General features: G+C 47.9%; 1 protein-coding gene across 2 annotated transcripts in view; it reads right to left on the bottom strand.

The window, feature by feature from the left end:
• Positions 1-23,353, bottom strand: part of TSPOAP1 (TSPO associated protein 1) — a 67,248-nt gene that overhangs the window by 29,198 nt on the left and 14,697 nt on the right. For both annotated transcript variants that reach the window (XM_030962593.1, XM_030962592.1), the window contains exons 4-14: positions 21,765-21,941; positions 18,319-18,573; positions 13,720-13,827; positions 12,801-12,884; positions 12,050-12,139; positions 11,205-11,327; positions 10,708-10,812; positions 9,926-9,976; positions 3,802-3,985; positions 3,281-3,501; positions 1,035-1,144 (exon numbers count right to left, since the gene is read on the bottom strand). In XM_030962593.1, the coding sequence (XP_030818453.1) occupies positions 1,035-1,144; positions 3,281-3,501; positions 3,802-3,985; positions 9,926-9,976; positions 10,708-10,812; positions 11,205-11,327; positions 12,050-12,139; positions 12,801-12,884; positions 13,720-13,827; positions 18,319-18,573; positions 21,765-21,941 (1,508 nt within the window). The remainder of the gene's footprint in view (positions 1-1,034; positions 1,145-3,280; positions 3,502-3,801; positions 3,986-9,925; positions 9,977-10,707; positions 10,813-11,204; positions 11,328-12,049; positions 12,140-12,800; positions 12,885-13,719; positions 13,828-18,318; positions 18,574-21,764; positions 21,942-23,353) is intronic.

Raw genomic sequence — 23,353 nt, 5'->3', positions numbered from 1 at the left:
TTCTTTGTGATCTGACTGAGACCTTATGGGCCCAAGACTCACATGAAGACACAGATCACATCTGATGTGCTCCTCACTAGCACAGAATCATCCCTGTTCTCTTCCTCCCAATGGAAAAGCTGAAGGATAGGTAATACACCGAACTGTAGCAACTTGGGCTTGACCATGGTGGCTCAGTGAATGGCAACAATTATCAAAACATCTGAAACATCTGGCTTTTTTTCCCTTAAAAATTACAGCCAGAAGCATTTTGGCCAAAAATTTCAGGAATTCTAAGCTGAAATTTTCTTAACTGTTGGAATAAGATTCGTTGGAGAAGACTTGCACTAATCTGAAAAAAACAGACAATTCAATGAATATGTAAGGTTGAACTAATTTTCAACAGAGACCAATATTTAAAGTTTCACACAGTGCTGTTCACTGAACAGTTACTGAGCTTAATGTGCTTTTGTTGAGCTAAGCCTGGATTGTGCAGGAAGTAACAGGTCTCAAATCATTCAATCATGGAATGTTTTGAGTTGGAAGGCACCCAAAAGCTCACCTCACTCCACTCCCTGCCATGGGCAGGAACACATTCCACTGTCCCAGGCTGCTCCAATCCCTGTCCAACCTGGCCTTGGACACTGCCAGGGATCCAGGGGCAGCCACAGCTGCTCTGAGCACCCTGTGCCAGGGCCTGACCACCCTCCCAGGGAACAATTCCATTCCAATATTCCATCCATTCCTGCACTTTGGCAGTGGGAAGCTATTCCCTTGTCCTGCCACTCCAGGTATCTGTCCCCAGTCCCTCTCCAGCTCCCCTGGAGCCCCTTTAGGCACTGGAAAGAGCTCTAAGTTCTCCCCAGAGCCTTCTCTTCTTCAGGCTAGACACTCTCAAGTTTTTCCAGTGTGAAAATCCCATGGAGAAATAAGATAAAAGGTCTGACCTATGATTATCCACTCCTAACAGTGGTGAATCCTAGAGAAGATTGTGAAGTAGGGAACTGTAGATAACTGTGTAACTTCACAGAGCACAAGCAATGAGCACTCAGTACCTGTATCGAGCTAAGAACACCTGGAGCTTTGCAGGGCCTTGGCTGCCTGGCTCTGGCATGAGGGAGATGCTGTCAACATCCAGTTCTTCCATTTCACTCGCAGTGTCCACCTAAAAATGTTAAAGATAAGGAGTAAAAGAATACTCAGAATGTTTGTACATAGTGAACACATCCTCTAAACTCATGGCTGGTGTCAGTCTGGCTCCTGGGCTAAGGACCATCTCTAAGAATGACTTTTTAGGTGAGCAAGTAGTAATAAGAGGCAACAGCCCCAAGTCGGAGCTTCAGAGCTTCCAGTCAAACATCAGCAAAAACTCCTTGCCCAGGTGGGTGATACAGCCTTGGGAACAGTTCCCAGAGCTGGGGGGATCTCCATTCTTGAAGAACCTGTAGCCTGAGCTCAGCAGCGCCATGGCCACGCTGATCTAAAGCTGGTGACAGTCCCATTGGAGCAGGAGATTTGACTAGAGGCTCTGGAAACCTCTTCCACCCCACACACCCATAATTAAGCATATTGGTTTCCTGCTACCTCTAAATGGTAACTGTGCCTGTCTGCAACAGAAATGTCAACCTGAACAAAGGAGCTCTGTCGGATGTTGGAGTCTTTAACTGCTTCTGTCCTCTCCAATACCTGTAAATTTTCTGTAGGATGTCTATGTACTTTACACAGAGCTTTGATTGAAATTTTTGGTTTTAGCTGACTCTGCTATAACAGAACATGCTGAATGAAAGTCAGGGCACGAAGCCCCCATTCCTGTTACAACCTCTCCCTTTCTAGCCAGCAGCTCTTTCTGCACTTCCTAAGCTGAAGGCTGCACCTTCAGGGCATTTGGTGCCTACTGGCAAAGCACCTTCGAGAAATTTCTCTCAGCTGTTTTGATCCTGGTGAAATGTTGGGATTTTACATCCAGTGGCAATGGGTTATGTAATGCAACTCTTCTCCTTGAGGCAATGCACTCCCTGGGGTTTGTCTGAACTTGTGCCAATGAACCAATTCAAGCTGCCTTTTTAAAGCAGACCTCAAGGCAAATGTACTTTTGATGAAGACCCATTGCAGGCACCAGAACACAAAGTATTTTTTTTAACACATAAAGAGCCAATCTCGGGAAGAGTTCAGAGCATCTTTTCAAGGTACTGCACTCCTTGTAATGCAATCCTACCCCATGTCCTTGGAGAACAAAAATCTGTAACACCCAAACGAAGGGGCTTAGCCTGGAATGTTCCCACAGTTATGTGCTGTGGAAGCCAAACACCCCAGGCACTGGCTCTTTTCCAAGGGTCCCACACTGATCTCTGCAGGCATCTATCTCTCCAGGGAGGCAGGGTGGCTTCCAAGCTTTTTCTTGAACTAAAAAGTAGGCTTTTTTCCTGCTACAGAATTGCTAACAGTTCCATACTTGCTCCTCCCCAGGTGTGACCTTCACTTTGTCTCTGAACATGGCACTTCCCTGACCTCTTACACAGTGGGAGGCTCTGCCAGGCACTGAAGCAGCCCTTTGTTTGACTGTCCTGACCTGGGCACCTCAGCACTTCAGTAGTTTTAGTGCTCAGGAAAAAAAGAGCAAAAGGTGCCCCTCAGGCCACCACACCTGGCCCTGCTCACAGCACTTCCCTAAAGTCTGTCCCCTCCAGTGATGCATAGGAGAGAGCATCAACCCCTGCTCAAGGGAGCCCCACACCACCACAAAAGGGTTCCTGGGGAGAAGAAGCAACAAGCATCAAGGAGATCTTGGTGACACAAACATGCAAAGCCTGTTAGCTCCATCCCTCTTAGCACAAACTTGGCATCTTCTCATGGTTTCTTTCACCAATATCTTAGTAACTAAAAACACCACACAGGAAGTTTGAGTTCCTCATTCACAGCTCAAGGTGAAAAATAGTCTGGACACAGTTTCTTCCCATGCCAAAAATTCTAGTTTGTAGCCTTTATATGTCTTAGTGGCAGCTGAGATGCCACAAGGAAGCTTAGCAAGAGCTACCTCACACATCCCATCCCATTCCTCCAAGCTCCCAGGCACTGTCTATCCAGCTGTTTCCCTCATGGAACACAGCAATATATTCAAATGAGCATTACAGACATTACACCTCAAGTAATTTCAGTATTTTCCTATGGTTTTCCCCTTGTTTATTCCATTTTCTTCAGGCAGCCAGAAGGGAATGAATGTAACTTTACTGGTGCTCTCAACAATGCATGTATTGCCTTCTGGCTGGAAAGCACAGGTAGCAGAGGGGACTCCCATACTGACCTCTGGAGTTGGGCAGGATTTTGGGCTGTTCTGCATGGATTCAGATTTTGAAGAGCTGGACTGAGACTCCCCTTTCTTGGATTGTTTCTGAGCACTGGTGGGAGCAGCTGGGGAGCCCACGGTGGTGTTTGGCCCTCGCTGCGACAGCTCCAGCTCGTCACTCCCTTCATTGTGAACCTTCTTTGTGCTCTGATGGGGGAGCAACCCAGGAACAGCTGACTCTGCAATAAAATCAGCTGTCCATTAGTTACAGCCACAGGCAGGATACAGGATCAGTAATGAGCATCCGAGGGAGCAGCCCAAGTCTCTACAAATGTGCCTCGTTACACAGACTGGATACCTCAGCTCTCCCTGGCCACAGACATGCCAACTTCTCTTTACAAAATGAACTAAAAGTATTTACAATAGGGACAGAGATGCCAAAATTATACTGAATATTTGCATTAACTCCCTTAGCCCTTTTCATTTACATAAATATCAACCCATTTGTCAAAGCCCTCGAAGGCATGTCCAGCAATTACCCTTCTCCCAGCAGGGCTGTGGGGTGGAGCTGCACAGAGCAAGGGGCAGCTCTGAAGTCACCAGAGTGGAGGTGAGAAGGTCAATTTTTCCTGTTTGAAGTCGGAATTGTTGGAGTTCCTGTGACAGGAGGCTGAATTGCTCTGTTTGACTGCGACACTGGTCTTCCAGATCCTTCACCCGGGCCTGTCAGGAGAGAACAAGGTTAGGAACAAACCCCTGACAAAACACTGAGGTTCCAAATAGGATTTGCCTTTGCTGCATCTTTTCCCAGATTCCAAGGAGCTAAAGGATGCTTTTAAATGCCCTGCCTAGGAACAGTCATTGGAAACTGGCAGCCTCACACCTCTACTTATTTTAGAAAAGCTGAGGCTCATCATCTCTGAGGATGCTGACTACAAACTCCATTAGGACTTATCCCCAAAATTCTGCATTTGAACTTCAATATCCTCTCTCAGCCCTGCACAAGACCAGATGAGAAAGGTTAGAGATAAATAAGCCTTAAAAAGATTCAAAAGGCCTTGCATGGTTTTTGGAGCATTAAAATCATGTCTCCAAAAGGAATTGCTCTCCCAATTTTGTCCATCACTCCAGAGGCCCCAGCAAGCTCCCAAAACCTTAATCTGACCTCCCCACCATTCCAGGCAGGACTGCCAACTGTCCCTCTGGACCTTGGCATTAGGAAGGGCAGAGAGCACACGGGCCCATGTTGCAGAACTCTCCCTTGACGTGGGAAGCACTTTTCCCCCTGGTCCTACAGAGCTGATTTACTCCAGGGAAATGAATGCTGAGGGCAAGAAAGCTACCACTCAGCAAGACAAGGTGCCAAGGAGCCTTGGGAAACACTATGGAGAGGGAGGGACACATTCCTGCTAGAGAACCATTTGTATTTTCCCATATTCTCTTTTTACCATACCCTAGAACTTCCCCTTACAAAACACTGCTGATTCCTGGCTGTCTTTACACACCCCCACATTCCCCCAGGTTCTAGGCAGATTAATTTCCAGGTGATTCCAACTGCTCCTTTCCCTCCTTTCACTGGTTCTTGTAGGTAAGATGCACCAAAACAGATGACTGCACTGCACTCTTCAAAATTTTCTATTCTACCAAATGTATTTGAGGTGTTTTTTCTCCTTCCAACTCAAAAATAAATGATGCCTTGAAATATTATGTGAGTCAGAAAGCCCAAGATTTTAAGCAGCTCTAAAAATAACATATCTGACCTGGATAAAGCCCTCTCTGTGGTCTCAGAGTAACACAAAACCTTTGTAGCTGCTCCCTAAGGATTTAGGAGGGTCATGCATTTTTATTTGACTGTGACATATCTGTTTTAGGCATTTCAGTTTATTACTTGTTCCCTCCACAAGTCTAAAGGTGCTCTCATGCTCTAAGGAAAGCCTGGCGAAGTCTCTCGAGTTTGGCAAGAGCTATCTCTGAACTGAATTCAGATGCCAGGACCAACTTCCAGAAGTGTCTGTGTTATCCACTTGCTCAGAGTCAACTCCTTGTTTACGAAGTCATGGTGCACAGGATTCCTCTGCCAATATGAGTGTTTGAATTTACTTACAGTTTGGATTTTTCTCATAAAGACTTCTCCCCTACAACATTACATCTCAACAGAGAAAAGAAACCCTCAACAGTAAGAACAGTTGCACTGGATCAAAGGAGGGCTTCTTCAAGTCCAACATCCATCCCTGATCCCACCTTGGGACAGAGCCTACAACAACAGATAGGTTCAGAATAACTGCAGGACCAGAGGGGGATTTCCTGTCTTCTCTGCCAGCAGATGCATCTGGATATTGTGTTTAATAGCATCATAATAGCACCTTGTCCTGTAAATTTATAAACCACAGTTTAAATCCATTTATACTGGTGGCCAAGCCAATAACCTGGATAATTCACAGTTTAATTCTAAGACACCTAATTAGTCAAGTGTCTTTTCAATCTGTTATTCCAAACAACATACAAACATGCCTTAACTACTACTGCCACATCATACACAAGGTGTACTTCTAGCAGCTACTTTGTAGGGGACTGCAGACTGCAGGGGAAGTAGCAGGTTTCCAGGGCAGTGCTGGGAGACAGGAAGATGAGGAAGATGAGGCCGAAGGACATGGCCAGGAGGTTCAGGGGAACTAGCAAGAATCAAGCTCCAGACACAGAGAAGACTTCTGTGTCTGTGCCCAACCCAAAACGGGGAGAAAGAGGAGTCTCCCACAACAGGGACTGGACTTCCAGAAGAGGCTGCAAGAGAAGGAGCAGAGCTTGGTGGGGTCAGTTTAACCACCAACTCAGGAACTGATTCTCCACACCCAACCACCACCACTTCAGCCCCATCCTCTAAGACCCTCTCATTAATGGCTGGAATGTTCCACTTCTCCTGCTCATGCTCTCCCTTCAGATGTGCCTTGCTCGCCCTTCTCCACATCTTCTGCTATGTACTTTTCAGATCAGAGAATTCTCATTTTGCTAGAAGGGAATTCTGCAGTTGTGCAGTCCAAGCTCTTGCTAAAAGCAGGGCTGATGCCACAACTCCATATCAGCGTGGGTGCAACTTCTACAGGATGTGAGCATAACCCAATAAAGTCCTTTCCTGAGAATTCCCACCACTTTGCTGCTTTTTTGACCAACTTGTGGTTGGCATTTTTTTTTTAAACCCCCTACCTCTAACCCTGCACCTCCTGTGCCAGCAGGGAATTCTGAGCCCACCACCAGGCATATTTAGTCTCTGCTCTCTCTCCTCCATGCGCCTTTGCACAGCCAATGTCACCTGCGTTTTATCTCCCCATTCCTCCTGAGATTTCTGCCAGATTGGAAGGTTTTAAAGAAGTTTTCTATCAGCTACAAACCCTAGCACTTCTATACCAGCCTTCTTTCGAAACCACCTGCGAACAGGCCAGCTAGCACAGCTCCCAAGCTGGAACTTCATTAGTACCACCTCTCCTGGGAAAACTATTATCCACAATCTCTGCTTCCCATCTTCCGCTCAGTTACAAAGCCAGCAGGACCCATCTTCTCCACTACACTTATTTGCAATGTTGTTCACCACTGCTTTTGGAGTTTGAAGGAAACACTTCACTCTTGGACTGCAAAGACACTTAAATGTGGAGAAGGAGCACAGTTGGGCAATTCTAAAAATCTAGAAGTGCCAAAAAAGTAAGCTCCTAATTCTAATTGGTCAAGAAAGCAGGGCACTTAAAGAGAAATACAGCTGCCCCATCAGACTCATACTGGGAGCTCCTTTAATTACACTTATTTCTTGGCAGTAATACTCTTGCAATCTTTTCCAGAGTATAGTTAAAACAAGAATACCAAGCAACTGTCAAAGTCAGAACAGATGGAAAAACGTCCTGTTTGACAGCATTAGAGCAGTACCTGCATGCAGTCCAAAGTAGTCTGGGAGCAAGAAGGAAAGCAAAAAGAGATATCAAACCACATCAGCAGTTACACTATGACACTCTGCCGAAGATAATCCAACCCTCAGTCTGAATGAAATTGTTTTCTCACCAAATTACAGTGTCTGCCTTGTTCCATTCTGAGATTCCCACCTCATTCCCAGAAGCATCTGCTTGCCAAACAAAAGCTAAATCCTACACACTAAATGCATGAATAAGATAACCAGGTACTTTTTGAGGGCCTCCAAATCCCAGTGTGCTTTAAGATAAATGACAATATACTTAGAGTGGCTGCTAAATTTCAAGCCCCCTTTTCCCAGCACATTGCACCCACTCAAAAATGAATGGAATGGACATTTTGTGCTCAGATCTTTCCCCAGGTCTGAGATCATGGAGTTCTGGGAATCAAAGCACAGCTCAGAGCCTGGCTGTGACAGGCTCTTACGCAGCTGACTGCCTGCTCAGTCCTGCATCCTGCTCCTAGGTCAGGGAAAGCAAGCAAAGTTGAGCTCTGGTCCCCTCATTTCGCAACAAAACTGGATTCCTGGAAGGAGGCTGTCTCCTTTTGTATCTGTGCAGCGCCAAAGGCAGTTGAAATCTTGTCTCATGTACTTTGGAACCACTGAACTCCCTCATTCCCATGACCTTAACCCTCAAGCTCTTCTTCCTAAGCTGAGAGGGCACTTCTCTCCATGGCATTTCTGCACACACCCCATTGCATACTCTCCTCACCCCTGTCACTGCTTTATCTCAGAACTACAAAACACCTAAGGCTGAAGGAGATCACCTGGAGCACTGGGATCACCTGATACAAGCCCTCAGCTCAGAGCAGGGTTGGCTGCCGAGAACTCTGTCCAGTTCTGAACATCTCCAGAGAGAGAGACTCGACTTAAGACAATCACGGGACAGAACTCTTCAAACAGAATGGACTACACTCATGCTTCATTTATATAACATCAAAAAGCAATTCAAGCACATGTGAAAATGACAATACATAGCAAAGACATCTCAAACCCCCTAATTATGCCATACACTGATGCTCTGGAATGACTATGGTTATAGTTAAGTAATTTAAATGACTGTTGCTCTGCATTAAACTGGCTTTTAAAGGCAGTTCCTCTTTCTTTGTTCTACTTTATAAAATTCAGGGTCAGGTTGAATCGGGCTCTGAGAAACCTGATCTAGTTGAAGGTGTCCCTGCCTATAGCACGAGGTAGAACTGGATGAACTTCAAGGTACCTTCCAACCCAAACCATTTGATGATCCTGTGATCTCTGTACTAGCAACATGAAAGCAAGAATATTTAACTGGTAAGGCCCTTGCAGAAGAACATTACCTTCAAACACAGAACAAGAGGACTATCTCTTTCTTCCTTTGCACAGGAAGATGTCTGGTTTAAACCTAAGTAGCTTCTCCAACCCTTCACTGAGTTAGTTTAGAAAACGTTTGGCAAACATCATAGAATCATCAAATCCCAGAACGGCTTGGACTGGAAGGGACCTTAAAGCTCATCCTGTTCCATGGGCAGGGACACTTTTCACTATACCAGGTTGCTCCAATGGCCTTGAAACAGCACCACAGCAACCCTCCCTCCCCATAAAAGCTGCTCAGAACCCAGCTAAACACTAGGTCACGCAGAGCAGCACCTGTATCAGTTGATCCTATCTTTGCAGCCAAATGCAGATGTCCCCAAAGGGGTGTGGCAAGGGCACAAGACATAATGTCCCATCCCCCAAGACTCACCCAACCTACAACATTTCAATCCTGTTCAGCAGGAGCCCAGCACTCTCGGGCTCTACTGGCCAGGCCCCATCCAAAGCTGGTGCTATTTGCAGTCATGGAGCCATCTCCATCAAGGACAATGCCCACCTGCATCAACAGTCCTGGGCTCCCAAAAGCCACAGAGCTGCACAGCAGAGGGCACAGGGAGTTCATTCTGACAGCCCTGACTGTCACCACTGGAGACAGGAGCACGGCCCCGAGAGACCCTGCTGTCTGGGGGTACAGCAAAACAACCTGCTCATCTCAGATGTTTCAGGGCTCAGAAAACCTCTGAGAGAGCAGAAGATGCCCCCCTTGCCACTACACTCAACCCAACCCTCCGACAGTCACTAAACTGTCACATCAGGTTCCAGGGTTTGGCACTGTGCCTTTGCAGCCCCAGGAATCCAATGTTTTCTCCAAAGTCACCCTGACAGACACTGAGCTCATGCCCATCAACCCCAAAGCAGTGCTCAGCACATCTGCCAGGCTGCACCAGTACACTGCCAGCCACCAGCCAAAGCACATTCCCAGTGTGCAAGTCAGAGCAAATGGAACAAGGCTTCACCACTCTTTATGCTCAGGTTTTCCTGCTTTTACCTAATAAACTTTTCTTATTTTCCCTTAATAAAACAAATACAGCACACATACACAAGAAAAATTTTAAATCTCACGGACGCAAGTATTCTCCTTTCACATGATGCTGGGAAATGGAACAGGCAGATCTGAGTTTGATTACTAAATGTACCCCTAAAAGAGTTTTTGGGCACAATCTGAATTAAGTAACCAATCTAATGACTGAGCAGGCCAGGATATAATTCTCTGAACTTTAACCCAAATATTACTTTCACTGCAGCAACATGTTGCATCCAATCAAAACACTACAGCATTTCGCAGAACAAAACCCAGGGCATCCAAACTGATATTATAAATAATCAGCCACTAATCCCTCCTGTTTCTTTTGTCTTACCTCTAGAAGCTGTACTGCTCCCTCATGTTCCCTTCTTGCCTCTGCCTGCGCCTAAGGAAAAATAAGGAAGGGAGTAAATCAGAGAGCAGCCAACTTGAGTTCACTTCTACTGTCATCCTATCTTGGTAGTCCATTGTAGACTGGAGCACAGGTCTGGTGCCCCAGGAGCAGCTGAGGGAGCTGGGAAAGGGGCTTAGCCTGGAGAAAAGGAGGTTCAGGGGGGACCTTCAGGCTCTGCAAAACTCCCTGACAGGAGGGGACAGCCGGGGGGGGGCAGCTGGGCTTACCCCAGAGAGCAAGGGACAGGACAAGGGGCATCAAGTTGTGCCAGGGTAGGGTCAGGTCGAATACTGAGAAAATTTCTTCACAGACCCTGGCACAGACCACCCAGCACACTGGTGAAGTCACCATCCCTGAGGCAGTTTTAACAGCTGTGTAGCTGTGGCTCTTGGGAACATGAGTCAGAGGTTGCCTTTCAGTGCTGGGGGAACAGATGGACTCGATCCTGAAGGGCTTTTCTGAACTTAATGATTCCATGATTTTATGATTTAAATCACTGTACAGTCTGGAAACATCTCTGGGCTCTGGACATACAGCAGTGAGAGGTCAGAACTGACATTCACAAGCAAAGCCCTTCACTTTGCTCAGGTACCAGAGTTCACCTGGACTCAGACACTCTTACCCTGTAAACTCACGTCTACCTCCCTCATGCACACCTCCAAAGGAAACAAGGTGCAGGAGTCCATTCAGAGAGGAAAATGTCCCCATCACACACCACACACCTGCTGCAACCGCCGGACCTCCTCCTGCTTCTCTTGCAGGACTAGCAGTGCTTCCTTGTGCTCCACTTCCAGCTGCTGCCTCCGCTCTGCCACATTTCTCATGTGCTGCAGGAGAAGACACACACAGTTGAGGGGTGACACTACTGAAACCCTGCCCCGTGTTCTACCAATGGCCACAAAGCCAAACTAGGGCCTGTATTTCATGTCATCATTACACAAAGAAAGAAATTTCCATCACAAGGCAGAGCAACATTGTCAGAGAAAACCCTCAAATCAGTGACGTCCACCTTATCTCCCACCCAAATCCCTGAAGCAGCCTTTCCAAAGCACCTCTGTCCACTTTGGAAAGCCATGTTCCAGAATCCTGTGGAAGCAGAATTCCCAGTGAAAGCAGAGAGACAAAAGAACGGTCAGAAAAGGCAAACAGACAACCTCTGCCATTCAAGGGAAGCAGTAGGTATTTGGACAGTCCTTCCAGCCATGTGGATGCTACTGACCTTCAGCACCTGCTCTAGATTCTCCAGCTTGGTTTGGAGTCCTTGATTCGTCTGAATTACTGAATCCCGTTCCTTAGTCACTAAAACAACCTGCAGCTTCAGGTCAGCATTCTCAGATTCAACCTGAAGAGAAAGGATTTTCAGTGAGCACAAGCAGCCATAGGTGTTCCTTGTAAAAACAACAGAGACCAGTTTATTTCTGTGCTTTCTGCTGGCAACGATACCAAAATCAGGAACCTCCTCTGCCTCAGGTTTTCACTTAAATATATGAGCATTTGTATCAGGCCTCAATGTGTAGCAATTTATTTGCACACTGCTTCCCTCCCTAGAGTCATCTCCTTTTGCAAAGAGGAAGAGACTGGGATATGAACAGGCTACATAATGAAGAGATAAAAAAAACAAGCATAAGGTCTATAAGCACTTTTAATTGCACATTGTAGGATTAGACACAGAGAACAGGACAGAAAACTCAGTAGCCTGCTGAAATCACCTTTGCCTCCTTCACTTACCACAAGGAATTTTTGGTTCCAGGGTGTACTAAGGCTTGACAACTACCAGCAATGCAAGCAAAGACAAACTTTTCCACTTACAGCTGTTATTAAATATGTAGGAATACAGCTGTTATTAAATATGTAGGAATCCTTCATGGTGGCAAATTGACACATGGGACTGACAAATGACTTTCTAACTTTTGTGCATTAGATTTGTCCAGAGAAGAAGCTGAGAACAGAAGCCCAGATCAGCACACAACCATTACTGAGCTGGAAACTTAAGAACAGCATGTTCTTCTCAGCAGAGTTTTGCAGAAGCCAATGCTGCCAACCTGACAAAGATACGGCTTTTACCTGTCCTGCCCACCCAGCCTTCTCATTCAGCTGCAAGTTCTCTTCAGCCAGTCGTGCATTTTCACTCTGCACCTCCTGCAGCTGGATCTCCTGTCCAGAAAGAGCAGGAATTACACCAAGGCCCTCTGATTAATTGCCCCAGATTATCCTGCAGAGCAGCTCCATTGCTCCTGTTTCCTGATGGTGCAGGATGCTGGTGGGATGCTGCTCGAGGTCTGGGAAGCAACAGTGAGCAGCACTGCCCAAACAGAACCCAGGGCTGGATGATGGGGTTGGATCTGGACGACCTTTAAGGTCTCTTCCAACTCAAACCAGTCTTTGATCTCTTGAGCAAAGCAAAGCAGAAACAGAAGGGAGAAATCCAGATGTTCTGCTATGAGCTACAAAACTTCCCTGGAATTAAACAGGATTTCAGCCAACAAAAAGCACAAGAAAAAGACAGTGGGATGGTGTTGTTACCATTTCAATACTTATCTGGAGTGCCTGTGAAAATGGTTAAGTATTTCCCTAAATTAGCAAAGGCCATGGAATTTCTTCCAGCGATTTGTGTAGCTGTATTCAGCCCACGGGTAGCTGGAAGACTAAATAAACAATCCCAGTCTTAAGGGCTGGAGCCCCAAATTTGTGACACTGTTCAAATGAACAGAAACACTGGTGATTCCTTATTATGATGAAGAAAATCCAAGAGAGGCACACAACTTAGCTTCTCTTCTCTCATTACGCTCATAAAGTAGGCAACAAGAACACTTACTAGTTCTTTGCATCTTTTATGCTTTTTCCTCACTTCATGCTCAAGATTTTCACATTTTTTGCGTTTTTTCTTGAGTTCAACTTCCTGCACAAAACAAGCAGAAGAAGATCAGGAAGCCCACACTCTTAAAATGCATATGAAATTCAAGCCCAGCCTCTCAGACCCAGTGCTGCATTAGTTATTTTTATTTTCTTATGAAAATCTCTTTGTGACAAAGTTAAATTATGTACGAACTAAGGGAGATTTTTCTGAAAGTTAGGAAAATTAAAAAAAAAAAACAAAAAACAAAAAACCACTATTCCGCTCTTCCCCAAACCTTCCATCTGGAAATAATTCTGCTCCCACATGCGTGGACTGTTCCTATTTATACAGAACAGCAGAGAGGACAAGGTGTGGGGGACAAAACAACAGATTTTCTGTATAAAATTTTCATCTTTAAACACCAGCTGTGCTATTTTAGCTCCTGTTCTAATTCCAGTGACACCTAACAGAGCACAGACATCCTCTTGATCTGCAGCTACTCACTACCCTTCAGATGGACAGGAGCTGCTAAAGCTCCCTGTACACTGTCATAATTGCTGGAATAATTCACAAGAGGCACATTCCTCATCCACATCTGTCCCCAGTTCAGATAAGTCTAAACCAAACACAGCACAGAACCTACTGGAATGTTTCCCTCTCATCTGAGTGTGACATATTCCCCTGCCAGCCCAAGCACCTGGACCTGGCACCCAGCAACACTCTGCATGCAGATGGGCTGTGTTTTTCTACCAGTTCCCCAAGCTTCCCACTTTTGCAGGGCAGCTGCACCTAAAAGGACTTCAGTCCTCAAAATCTCTACCTGGACTGCACATATGAAACCCCCAACAAAAATAAGAAAGTAGCACACTCCTTCCCCCAAACCAGGTTCACAACTCACCAACTGCTGTATCTGTTTGCTGCTCTCCTGGTTTGTTACTGCATTTTTGGGAGGAAAATTTTCATGTCCTTCAGATGCAGGTCCCAGTGGTTGCACACCTGGTTCCACCTGAAAGCAGAAGAGATGCCAGAGAGCTCAGGGACATCCTGAGACTACAGAGCATGTTAAGGGAAGAGGGACTTTCCTGGCAGTACCACCCAGGAGAACAGCACTCCACAGGGAACTCCTGATCTCTAAGCTGCACCACTTGACATGGAGAAAGCTGGACAGCCCACCAGGGATCTCTGTGCTGGCAATCTCCTGGAGCCCAGTGCCAACCAGCCCAGCTTGACTGAAGCATCTCTGAGGAACAGCGGGCTCCTGGAAGCTCTCGGATCCAAGCTCCCATTTGTGCCTCACCTAATGACCCAATGAGAGGCAGCAGCAACACCTTTCATGGCCCTCCCCAAAGCAACACAGAGGGGAGAAGGGATAACACAGCCCACAAAGGGCAGAAATAAGTGAAGATGTCAGAATCTAAGGGCAGGAAGAGCAGACAAACACTACCAACAAATGCAGCATCCCACCTCTGCTGGTAGCTGGGCAGGGCTAAAATGGTAGCAGTGCCATGGCTTTTGTGCACCACCAAACCAGATGAAAGGAGACACTTTCTATACAAATTTGTACACAAGTTTCTAACAAAATGCCTTTTCATTTAGGTCACAGACAAACACACATTAATCCTCTGAATTTTTGCTCTTAGCTGATACTTGACTTGACATTGTCTGCCCAGAATAAGCCCTGACTGCAGGGCAAGGACTGAGACACACAGATGAAAAAGGGTCTTGACAAGGTTTTAAACATTAACTGTGAAGTTATTTTGATATACAGATTTTAGGGACAGATCTTTAAGATCATCAAAGCAAACCTGTACCGTGAGGAAGCAGCCGGACTTTATGAATCCATCTCAACCTTAGCTTTAGCTGACCTCTCCTCAGACATGGGATTCCTCATTTCACTCTGAACACCTTCAGTGCTGAGGGATCCCATGGGATGAAGTCTGAGCTCCCTCTACAGCCAGCCATTAGGGCAGTGTCTAAGCACTATACCTAGGATGTGATTTTTAACCTGTTTTTGGCTTGAGAAACATAGGTTTTATCTACATCTATATTCATGGCTCTTATGCTGAAAACCTGAGTGCTCCAAGAGCTCATCACACTCAAGCCCAGGCTACCAAGGATTCCTCATTTTTTGCTAAAAAAAAAAAATCTGAAATCACCTTCCATGTGAACCTTGTTCCCTATCATCCATGAAATAAGGTTCACTGCAGAGTCCAACAGTCTGTGCATCAACCACCACGTGGAAATCTTGGGATCCTCCACCCAACCCACGGCACCTCAAGGGTCCCAGTGCTTGGAAGCTTTCAGGTCTGCTGTGAAACCCATATTTAACTGTGGAATAGCCCTGCGGAAATATTTCTAAAACTTTTTTTGCTTTTCAATCACCTTTCTCATACTAAGTCCCAAACTGGTATTTCAGAGAATCCCAGAATCACTGAGTTTGGAAAAGCCCATCCAGTCCAAGCTGTGCCCAATCCCCACCTTGTCCCCAGCCCAGAGCACTGAGTGCCACCTCCAGCCCTTCCTTGAACTTCTCTGAGGACGGGGACTCCAGACCTCCCTGGGCAGGCCTGCCAAGGCCTGAGCACCCCTTCCAGGAAGAAATTCCTGCTGATGTCCAACCTGATCCTCCCCTGGCCCAGCCTGAGGCCGTTCCCTCTCCTCCTGTCCCTGTTCCCTGGAGCACAGCCCGACCCCCCCGGCTGTCCCCTCCTGGCAGGAGCTGTGCAGAGCCACAAGGGCCCCCTGAGCCTCCTTTTCTCCAGGCTGAGCCCCTTCCCAGCTCCCTCAGCTGCTCCTGGGGCTCCAGCCTGGGGTGCTCCATATTACAGGGTTCAGCCGAGGGACTGGAAATAGCCTCCTCCCTTCACCAGTGCTGTCAGATTTAGCCTTGCTGACTTATTTGTCAGCCAGAAAATATTCTGGCAGTGACGACAGACTCTTCCGAGTCAGAGAAACAAAACACATGCATGAGAAAAGCCATCTCGTCTGACAAAACCCGCAGGATCAGGTGGAAATCAAGGTATGGAAGGGTCATTCAAGGAAGGTAAGGGCAGGGCAGAGGGAAAAAAAATATCTGTGCATCCCTCTTCATCACAGCCAAATCTGGGGGGGAAATGTGGGCTGAAATCTCAAACTAGGAAGAATAAGGCTGAGAACCTCTCTGAAACTGAACTGTCTACAAGAACTATGGAAACTAAGAAAATACAGAGTAACAAACCACCAAGATTATGTAGCATTCACCCCAGGGTTTAAAACCCCCTTGGGCATGAACTGAATCCCTCAGTTCAGCAGGAACTGAATCAGTCCACGCAGCAAGTCACTTCTCCAACATTGCCTCAACACAAAGTATCTGGAAGATGGCAAATGCCATGCTTCAAGAGTATTCCAGAGTCTTAAGTATATTCTAGTAGAGATCTGTACAAAGACAGACCAGTACATTTGACACCATTTCTGGGCAAACTGATAGAAACTGCAAAAAATGCAAAAGCTGTAAAAAATCCAAACAAACTTACATTGCGGCAGGGGACAACATATTCACAGATGTATAAAGAGGTTTCTTTAAGATGTCAGCAAGTAAGTGGGTGAGGGAGACCCAGTAGGAACCTGCTGGGCGCTCAGAAGACATTCAGCTCAGTCCTTTAGAAGGTGTCTGCAGACAGTGAGCCAGCACAGGGCGAGGGGAGGGTTTTCTCTTGGCTAAATATTCAGTAAAAATAAGAGGGCGGAATAAGAGAGAGCAGGATCTGTGCTCTGCAAGCACTGATGCAGCAGAGACAGTGATGAGGGCCTCATGACACTGAGTGACTACAGAGACTAATGATGGTTTAATAAAGAGTGCTTAGACAAAAAGGTAAAGAGATCTTCTGGGAAAGGGAAAGAAAACTTCATTATGCTGTCATATAAATCAGTCCAGGATGCTGCTGCACGCTGCTTCCCCAACACAAAACTGACAGAGAAAACACACAAAGGAGGGAGACCAAGATGATGAACACTGAATAATGGAAGAGGCCGGAAAGAAACAAACAAACAAAAACCAAACAAACAAAAAAAAAAAAAAAAAACAAAACAAAACAAAACAAAAACAAAAAAAACAAAACAAAAAAAAAAAAAAAAAAAAAAAAAAAAAAAAAAAACCCCAACACAACAACGGCTGAAGGAGAGGGATTTATAAACCCAAGAGTGACTTGGAGAAGACGGACAAGGAATTAATATTCAATGCATCTGCTGTAAGAGCCGGGGGGCAATAAACGAGAGCAGCTGGCGGGAAGGTGGGAGGAAGATGCGCAGCCCAATCTCCCACCGGGGAATATGGGATTGTATCACACTGAAAACACGGGAGGAAACCGGCAGAGCCCCTGGGAGCCACATCCTCCGGAGCCCGGGCTCGGACACCCCTGACCCGCCGCCCCGGGCACTGCGGAGCACAGCGGCACCCGGGCCCGGCCCCGCGGAGGACCCGGCCCGACCGGCCGCGCTCGGCGAAGCTGCTCCCCGGCGGGGCCTCGGAGCCGCCCGGCGCAGCCCGGCCTTACCTGGCGGCGGCGCAGCTCCGTCCGAGGCCCCGCGGCACCCCCGGCCCAGCGCAGCCCCGCTGGGGCCCGGCCCGGCCTTACCTGGCGGCTGCGCGGCCGCGGCGGGGGCGGCGCCCTGAGGCGGCCCCGGATCTGCCGGGCTGAACCACTGCGGGCGGAGGGGCCGGCCGGGCCCAGCGGCTCCGAGCGCGGCGGCACCGGGCGAGGACCTGTGCTGTGTGACACCCTCTGGAGCTGCCTCCGACTAGGGGGCCCCCGATGATGGATCGAGTACAGAGGAGGCCCCGGAGCTGCTCCAAGGGCTGGAGCCACTCTGCTCTGGAGCCAGGCTGGGAAAGCTGGGGGTGCTCACCTGGAGAAGGCTCCAGGGCGACAAGGGATGGAGGGACAGGACACAGGGAAATGGCTCCCACTGCCAGAGGGCAGGGATGGATGGGATATTGGGAAGGAATTCCTGCCTGGGAGGGTTGGGAGGCCCTGGCACAGGTTGCCCAGTGAAGCTGTGGCTGCCCCATCCCAGAAGGCGTCCAAGGCCAGGTTGGACAGGGCTTGGAGCAACCTGCGATAGTGGAAGGTGTCCCTGCCCATGGCAGGGGGTGGAATGAGATGCACTTTTAAGATCCCTCCAATCCAAATCATTCTATGATTCTCTAAAGAAGAAACATTACCTGCTTTCCTAGGCTGAAAAACACAGCATGGGAACCCTGTGCTAGGAAAACGAGGAGGACTGAGCTCCTGGCACGGCTCAGTGTCCCTGTGCTGCTGTGGACTGCTAGCAGTATCCACATCCCTCCTCGCCCTGAGACCTGGTGCTGGAATGTGTCCATTTGGAAACCAGCACTGCACCTATTTGCAGTGGATGTGAACCACAGCCCTCACCGTCTCTAACTGAAGTTCCCTAAGAACAGCAATTAACTGAGTAATTAAATAGCCAAACTTTCCAATTGCTGACCCACTTGTCTCACCTCCCTGCGAGCTCTCCCTCCCAGCACTGAGTCTCCCAAGGCCTCCTTTGGTTGAGGTGCATCTTTGAGGCAGGAATTGGTTGGTCCTGGATGTGCAGCAGCACTGGGCATGGCACTGCCTGAGCTCATTTTGGAGGAACGCAGACACTCCTTGAAATTCTTGAGCGCGATCTGCCTCTGGAGCCGCAGCACCTCTCGCTGGGATTCCCGCAGCAGGCGGTCGAACTCGATGATGTTCAGGCAGCGAGGGTCATCCTGTGGGAAACCAACCATGGCACCATGGCACTGACAAGCTCCAAAAGGTGGGACATCTCACATTTAACACGCAAACTCCAAAAGAGGAGAGACTGGGAAAACCCAGCCTCAACCCACCCAGGTAGTGTGGCACACACGCATGGCTGATTCCTGGGTCTCCAAAGCCTCAAAACTTGGTTTACATCCTTTATGCAAAAACATTATTCCTTGTGAAGATGAAACCCGGCCTGTAATGCTCCTGCAGCTCTCCCAGCATGATGTGCCGGGCTTTTCCAAGCATGGGCCATCTCATCACATGCCAGCAGGGAGCGTGGCAGGATAATGTCATTTCACAGCCCAGCCAAACCAGAGCTCTTGCTGCTTTCTTTACTTCTTGGTGTGGGTGCTGGCAAGCACTTGGCTTTGAGAGGTTGCAGGAATGAAGAACATCTGGGATTTGGTCAGTTCTTTCTCAGGATAATATTTGGTTTCCTAACATTCTTGATTTCTCTCCTCTCAAGATAGTATGTGTGATGGACACCTATCTATAGCACAAGGGGTCACTCCCATCCACACACAACCCAAACACAGCAGCTTTTGAAAGGAACCAGCACCATCTGATTCTCATAAAACTGGGGAGAATATGTCACCAGCTTGTTTGATTCTTCAAAGGTTTCCTGATTTCAGGAAGCTGAAGAAACATGTACCTGCATGTCGATACATACAAAATCAGGTTATGAAAAACCTGTCTTTAAAAATCTGCTGCTGAGGAGACATTGTTCATTCCCCTGGAAAGCTCCTAAGCCAGAGAGTTCAAGACATAACTGGTATCCAGAACAAATTTAATCTGCTTCCCTGTTTGATTCTTCTTTGCCCTAAAAATAGTGTGTGCTTTATAAATTCAATTTGTGGAGAGAACCATGGTTATTCTCACACTGCAATGGGGAAACTGAGGCAGCATTAATGGGAACTGATTATAGATTCAAGAAGTGAGCAGCTGAGCCCCCTCTCTGCCAGCTCCATGTTCAGGCTATCAGGATAGTAGTTCTTTAAACAAAATTGGCTGGGGCTATGTATAAAATCTCCCTTCCCCCACCACAAAAAGGCAGCTATTCCCAACAGACAGCCTCTGAAGCCTGGGGGAATAAGGGAGTAGAAAAAAGCTGAGTCCTCCCCTCAGTTTCTATTATACCAATCCCCTGCAGCTGTTCCCCCCAGTCCTGCACTTCCAAGAACCCATGCTGCAAGAAATTGCAGCCTGGATTTAGCTGGAGCTGGGGTTTGGCTGGAAGCAGATCACTGGAGTACGATCTCAGGAAATTATTTTATTCCATCCTAAGAGTCCTGGCTTTGCAAAACAAGGCCAATGCATTTGCAGCCCAGGGTGCACGTTGTGAGTTCTGCTACTGCCAGGGAACTGAGTGTATCTGTTTCATAGCTACTGAAAAATTTCTACTGATTTAAATACCCAAGATTAAAATTGATTTGGTTGCAAACCCTTGAGTGTGCACATCATATCTCTGCATAAAACACCCTTCATTGGCATAATGCATTTTGCATGCTGCAGACAGATTAGGGGAATTTGGAATTTTAAGTAGCTGGAAATTAAAATTTAATGAGCGGTTTGCTTGGAAGAGAAATGGGAAAAACAAGATCAGACAGAATGATCTATATTGCTCTCTTTTCTGTGGATTCCCTGCTCAGGCATCAATGTCCTGGTTGCTGGTGCCACAGACAGGATCAGCAGGGACAGGGTGTTCACCCAGGTCAGCCTAGGAAGGCAGTGACTGAATTTGTCAGCCCTAGGAGTTGCACCCATGTGCTTTGCCTTGGCCAGGAATGAATCTTGCTCACCCACTTCCGTCACATTCCTTTGCAATCTGTCACACCTGTCCCTAGCAGGTTCAGGTTGCCCAGCACACTCTGCTAGAAAAATCAGAGTGCTTTGGAAAGGGTCTGTTCCCCTTTCTGTGGGGGCCTGAGGTGAGAAATCAAAGGAATAGGAAGGAAACTTCTTGCTGACACTGTAGAGCACAGAAAGACCTGGATAGGTTTGTCCTTTGGTTTAATGCCAGGAAAGATCAATAGGGTGGCTCTGTACAAACGCCAAATATACCCCATTGTTCTAATCCTGACTACATTAGGGAAAGACTGAGAATCCACCTTCAAATCTGTAGGTAAACTGAACATATGGGGCAGTCCGGGACAAAAATAAAGCTATTTTCAGTGAGGAAGTATTTGTCACCTAAATACCACTTAAGTAGGACAGGTAGAAGTGCAAGTGTTCAGCTCAGCTGGGGGCAGGGAGATTGGGTGTCACTTGACCACATTTGCATTAGCAAAACAGGGGGAAACCAGCATAGGCCCAAATGTTACTGAGATCCTTTGGAGATTTGAACTGACCTAAACTGCAAGCATCCATTTTGGAATTCAAAGATGCAACTCAGATGCCCAGAACAGGTTGCTTTAGTCACCTTGGGTGGGAACCACATCACCCAGCTCCAGCTGTCTGCAGAGGCTCCTTTCAGAACTGTCACACAGAAGAGCTCTGACCAGTCCTAGATCTAGGGATGAGCTGAATCACCACTTTTCCCCACCATTTATATTGGCATGGCCTGTGCTGGTACTGAGGGGAATGCAGATCACCAGCTCAGAAGCAGACACCAGCACTGCGGATGGTTTCATGAACACCCAGCCCTCCCTGGTGATTTGCAGCTGTCATAATAAACATGTCAGGAGGCACTGAGTTATCCCCAGTCCCATGGTGGCTGTGACTCCTCAGAAAGCTGCAGCTCGAAGCTTGGGATCTAGACTGGTTTTTGGGAATGTGCTTCTCAAAGAAACGCTTTGAAAGGAGGCCCTGCTTCTACAGCTTGTTTGCAGCTCAGCCCTTTGAAAAGTCACCCTGTGTCTGTGGCTTCTCGGGGGTTTCCAGGGAAGGAGTTTTAGTCACTGCTGGAAATGGCAGCTCAGATCCATGAACTGATGGAGAGACAAGCAGGGTGTCCCCCAACGCACTCTTCTGGAGAGATATGGACAGTCTCTGCCACACACTCCCCCAAGCGTCCCCACTCAGCTTACACATCAAATCCCCTCCCCTGTTTTCAGCCTCCACTTGAGACTAATTCCCCTCCACCACTTCCCAGAGCTTGGTTTCCATCACCGCTGTTGCGCTTGTCCCCAGTGGAGTGATGTCCCACAAAGTGTCTCACCTTCCCTGCCAGGAGTTTAGCCTGCAGTTCCCGGCATTCCTGCTGCAGGGCTTCAATCTGCTTGTCTTTTGCCAGGAGAGCACTGGCTTGCTCTGTCAGGTCCTTGGCACGCTGGCGGGCAAATGCTTTTTTGCACAGTTCCAGGCTGGAGCCCTTCAGAGGCATCGGAGCAGTTACCTACACCAGAGAGCAGTGAGGTGTGTTCGTGTGCAATAACCACCACCTCATCACCCCTTGGTGTTCAACAACCACCACCCCATCACCCTTTGGTGCTCCTTAACCACCACCCCATCACCCAGCACAGGGAGCACTGTCAAAAAATGCAGCCTGGCCCCATAGGACAGACAAACAGACAGAGGAGCAGGACAGACCTATGGAAAAGTAGAAAAGGAAAGGCTGGACGGAAAAGTGGCTCAAAGAATAGGTGGGAAGGACAAGGTACTCAATAGGTACAGCCAGCATGGGGGCTGCAGGCAGGGCAGAAGTGGGTAGGGGAAGGAGAGAAAACCAGGATGAGGTAAAAAAGACAAGAGAAGACAGCAGAGAGGAGGGGAGAATGGTAGGAAAGATGAGCATGGGATCAAATCTAGCATGGGATCAAGGGTAGAGGTGGCCAAACCAGCAAGAGAAACAGAGATTCCATGGGTTTCTAGTAGGAAAGAGCTTCTGCATGGGTGGGCAGGAGATAGAGGGAGAGGCAGAGGCTAAGGAGAGCCCAGCCAGGACCAGTGCAGACAGGGAGGACTGGGAGAAAAGCAGGACTGGAGGAAAAGTAGTTCAGGTTCACATGTTCCCTGGGAGGAAGGAAAGCATAAGATGGGCATGGCAGTGTGTTTAGGGAGAGTGGGGCCGGCAGGGACAGGCAGATGGCTGAGTATAGGCTCTGCCCAGGCAGGAGCTGAAGCTGCCCAGCACAGAGTCCCTGGGATGTCCCCATCCCTGAAGCTGGCTTTCCCACTGGGTACCAGCACCACAGACTTGGATGAAGGGGCAGCTCAAGCCCTCTGTTCATCCCAGCCCTATGGGCAGTGAGGATACATCCAGTTCCTGGGTTTATCCAACCCTGCCTCTCTCTGCCCAGCTATTCTCATCTGCACAAAGCTTGACAGTCTGGGAAGGGGATCCTCTGCTGCCAGATCAGGCACACAGAATCCTCTGTGCAAAGTTTTCTTCCCCAGGTCTTCCCAAACATCTCATGCATATGCAGAAGCTGTGTGACCATGGCTCCACAGGACCTGGGTACCAAGCACAGGAGGGACCTGGTGCCAAATTAACCCCAGCTCCTCAGGGCCCCTTCTCTGGTCGTACCTCCAGCCCACTCTCCAAAAGGCGCAGCCACCCCAGCACTTGCTGCTGTTAGGACACGTGGGCCAGCACAGGAGCCCAGCAGTCAGTTCTCCAGGACTTGCACAGGCCCTAAACTGTCCCCACCCCAAAGTTTCACTGGGGAAACAAATAAAACAGTATTTGTATAGGTGCTGGAGGATCTGCATAGTATGTCAAATGGTTTCTCTGAACATAGTATCTGACAACTCCATCTGTTGCCCTGCAAGTACCAAAACCCTGTGACAGACGAGCAACACAGTGCC

The sequence above is a fragment of the Camarhynchus parvulus genome, chromosome 19, assembly GCF_901933205.1.
Source record: "Camarhynchus parvulus chromosome 19, STF_HiC, whole genome shotgun sequence".
NCBI classification, from domain to species: Eukaryota; Metazoa; Chordata; class Aves; order Passeriformes; family Thraupidae; genus Camarhynchus; species Camarhynchus parvulus.
This window is presented reverse-complemented; position numbering and strand designations above follow the sequence as displayed.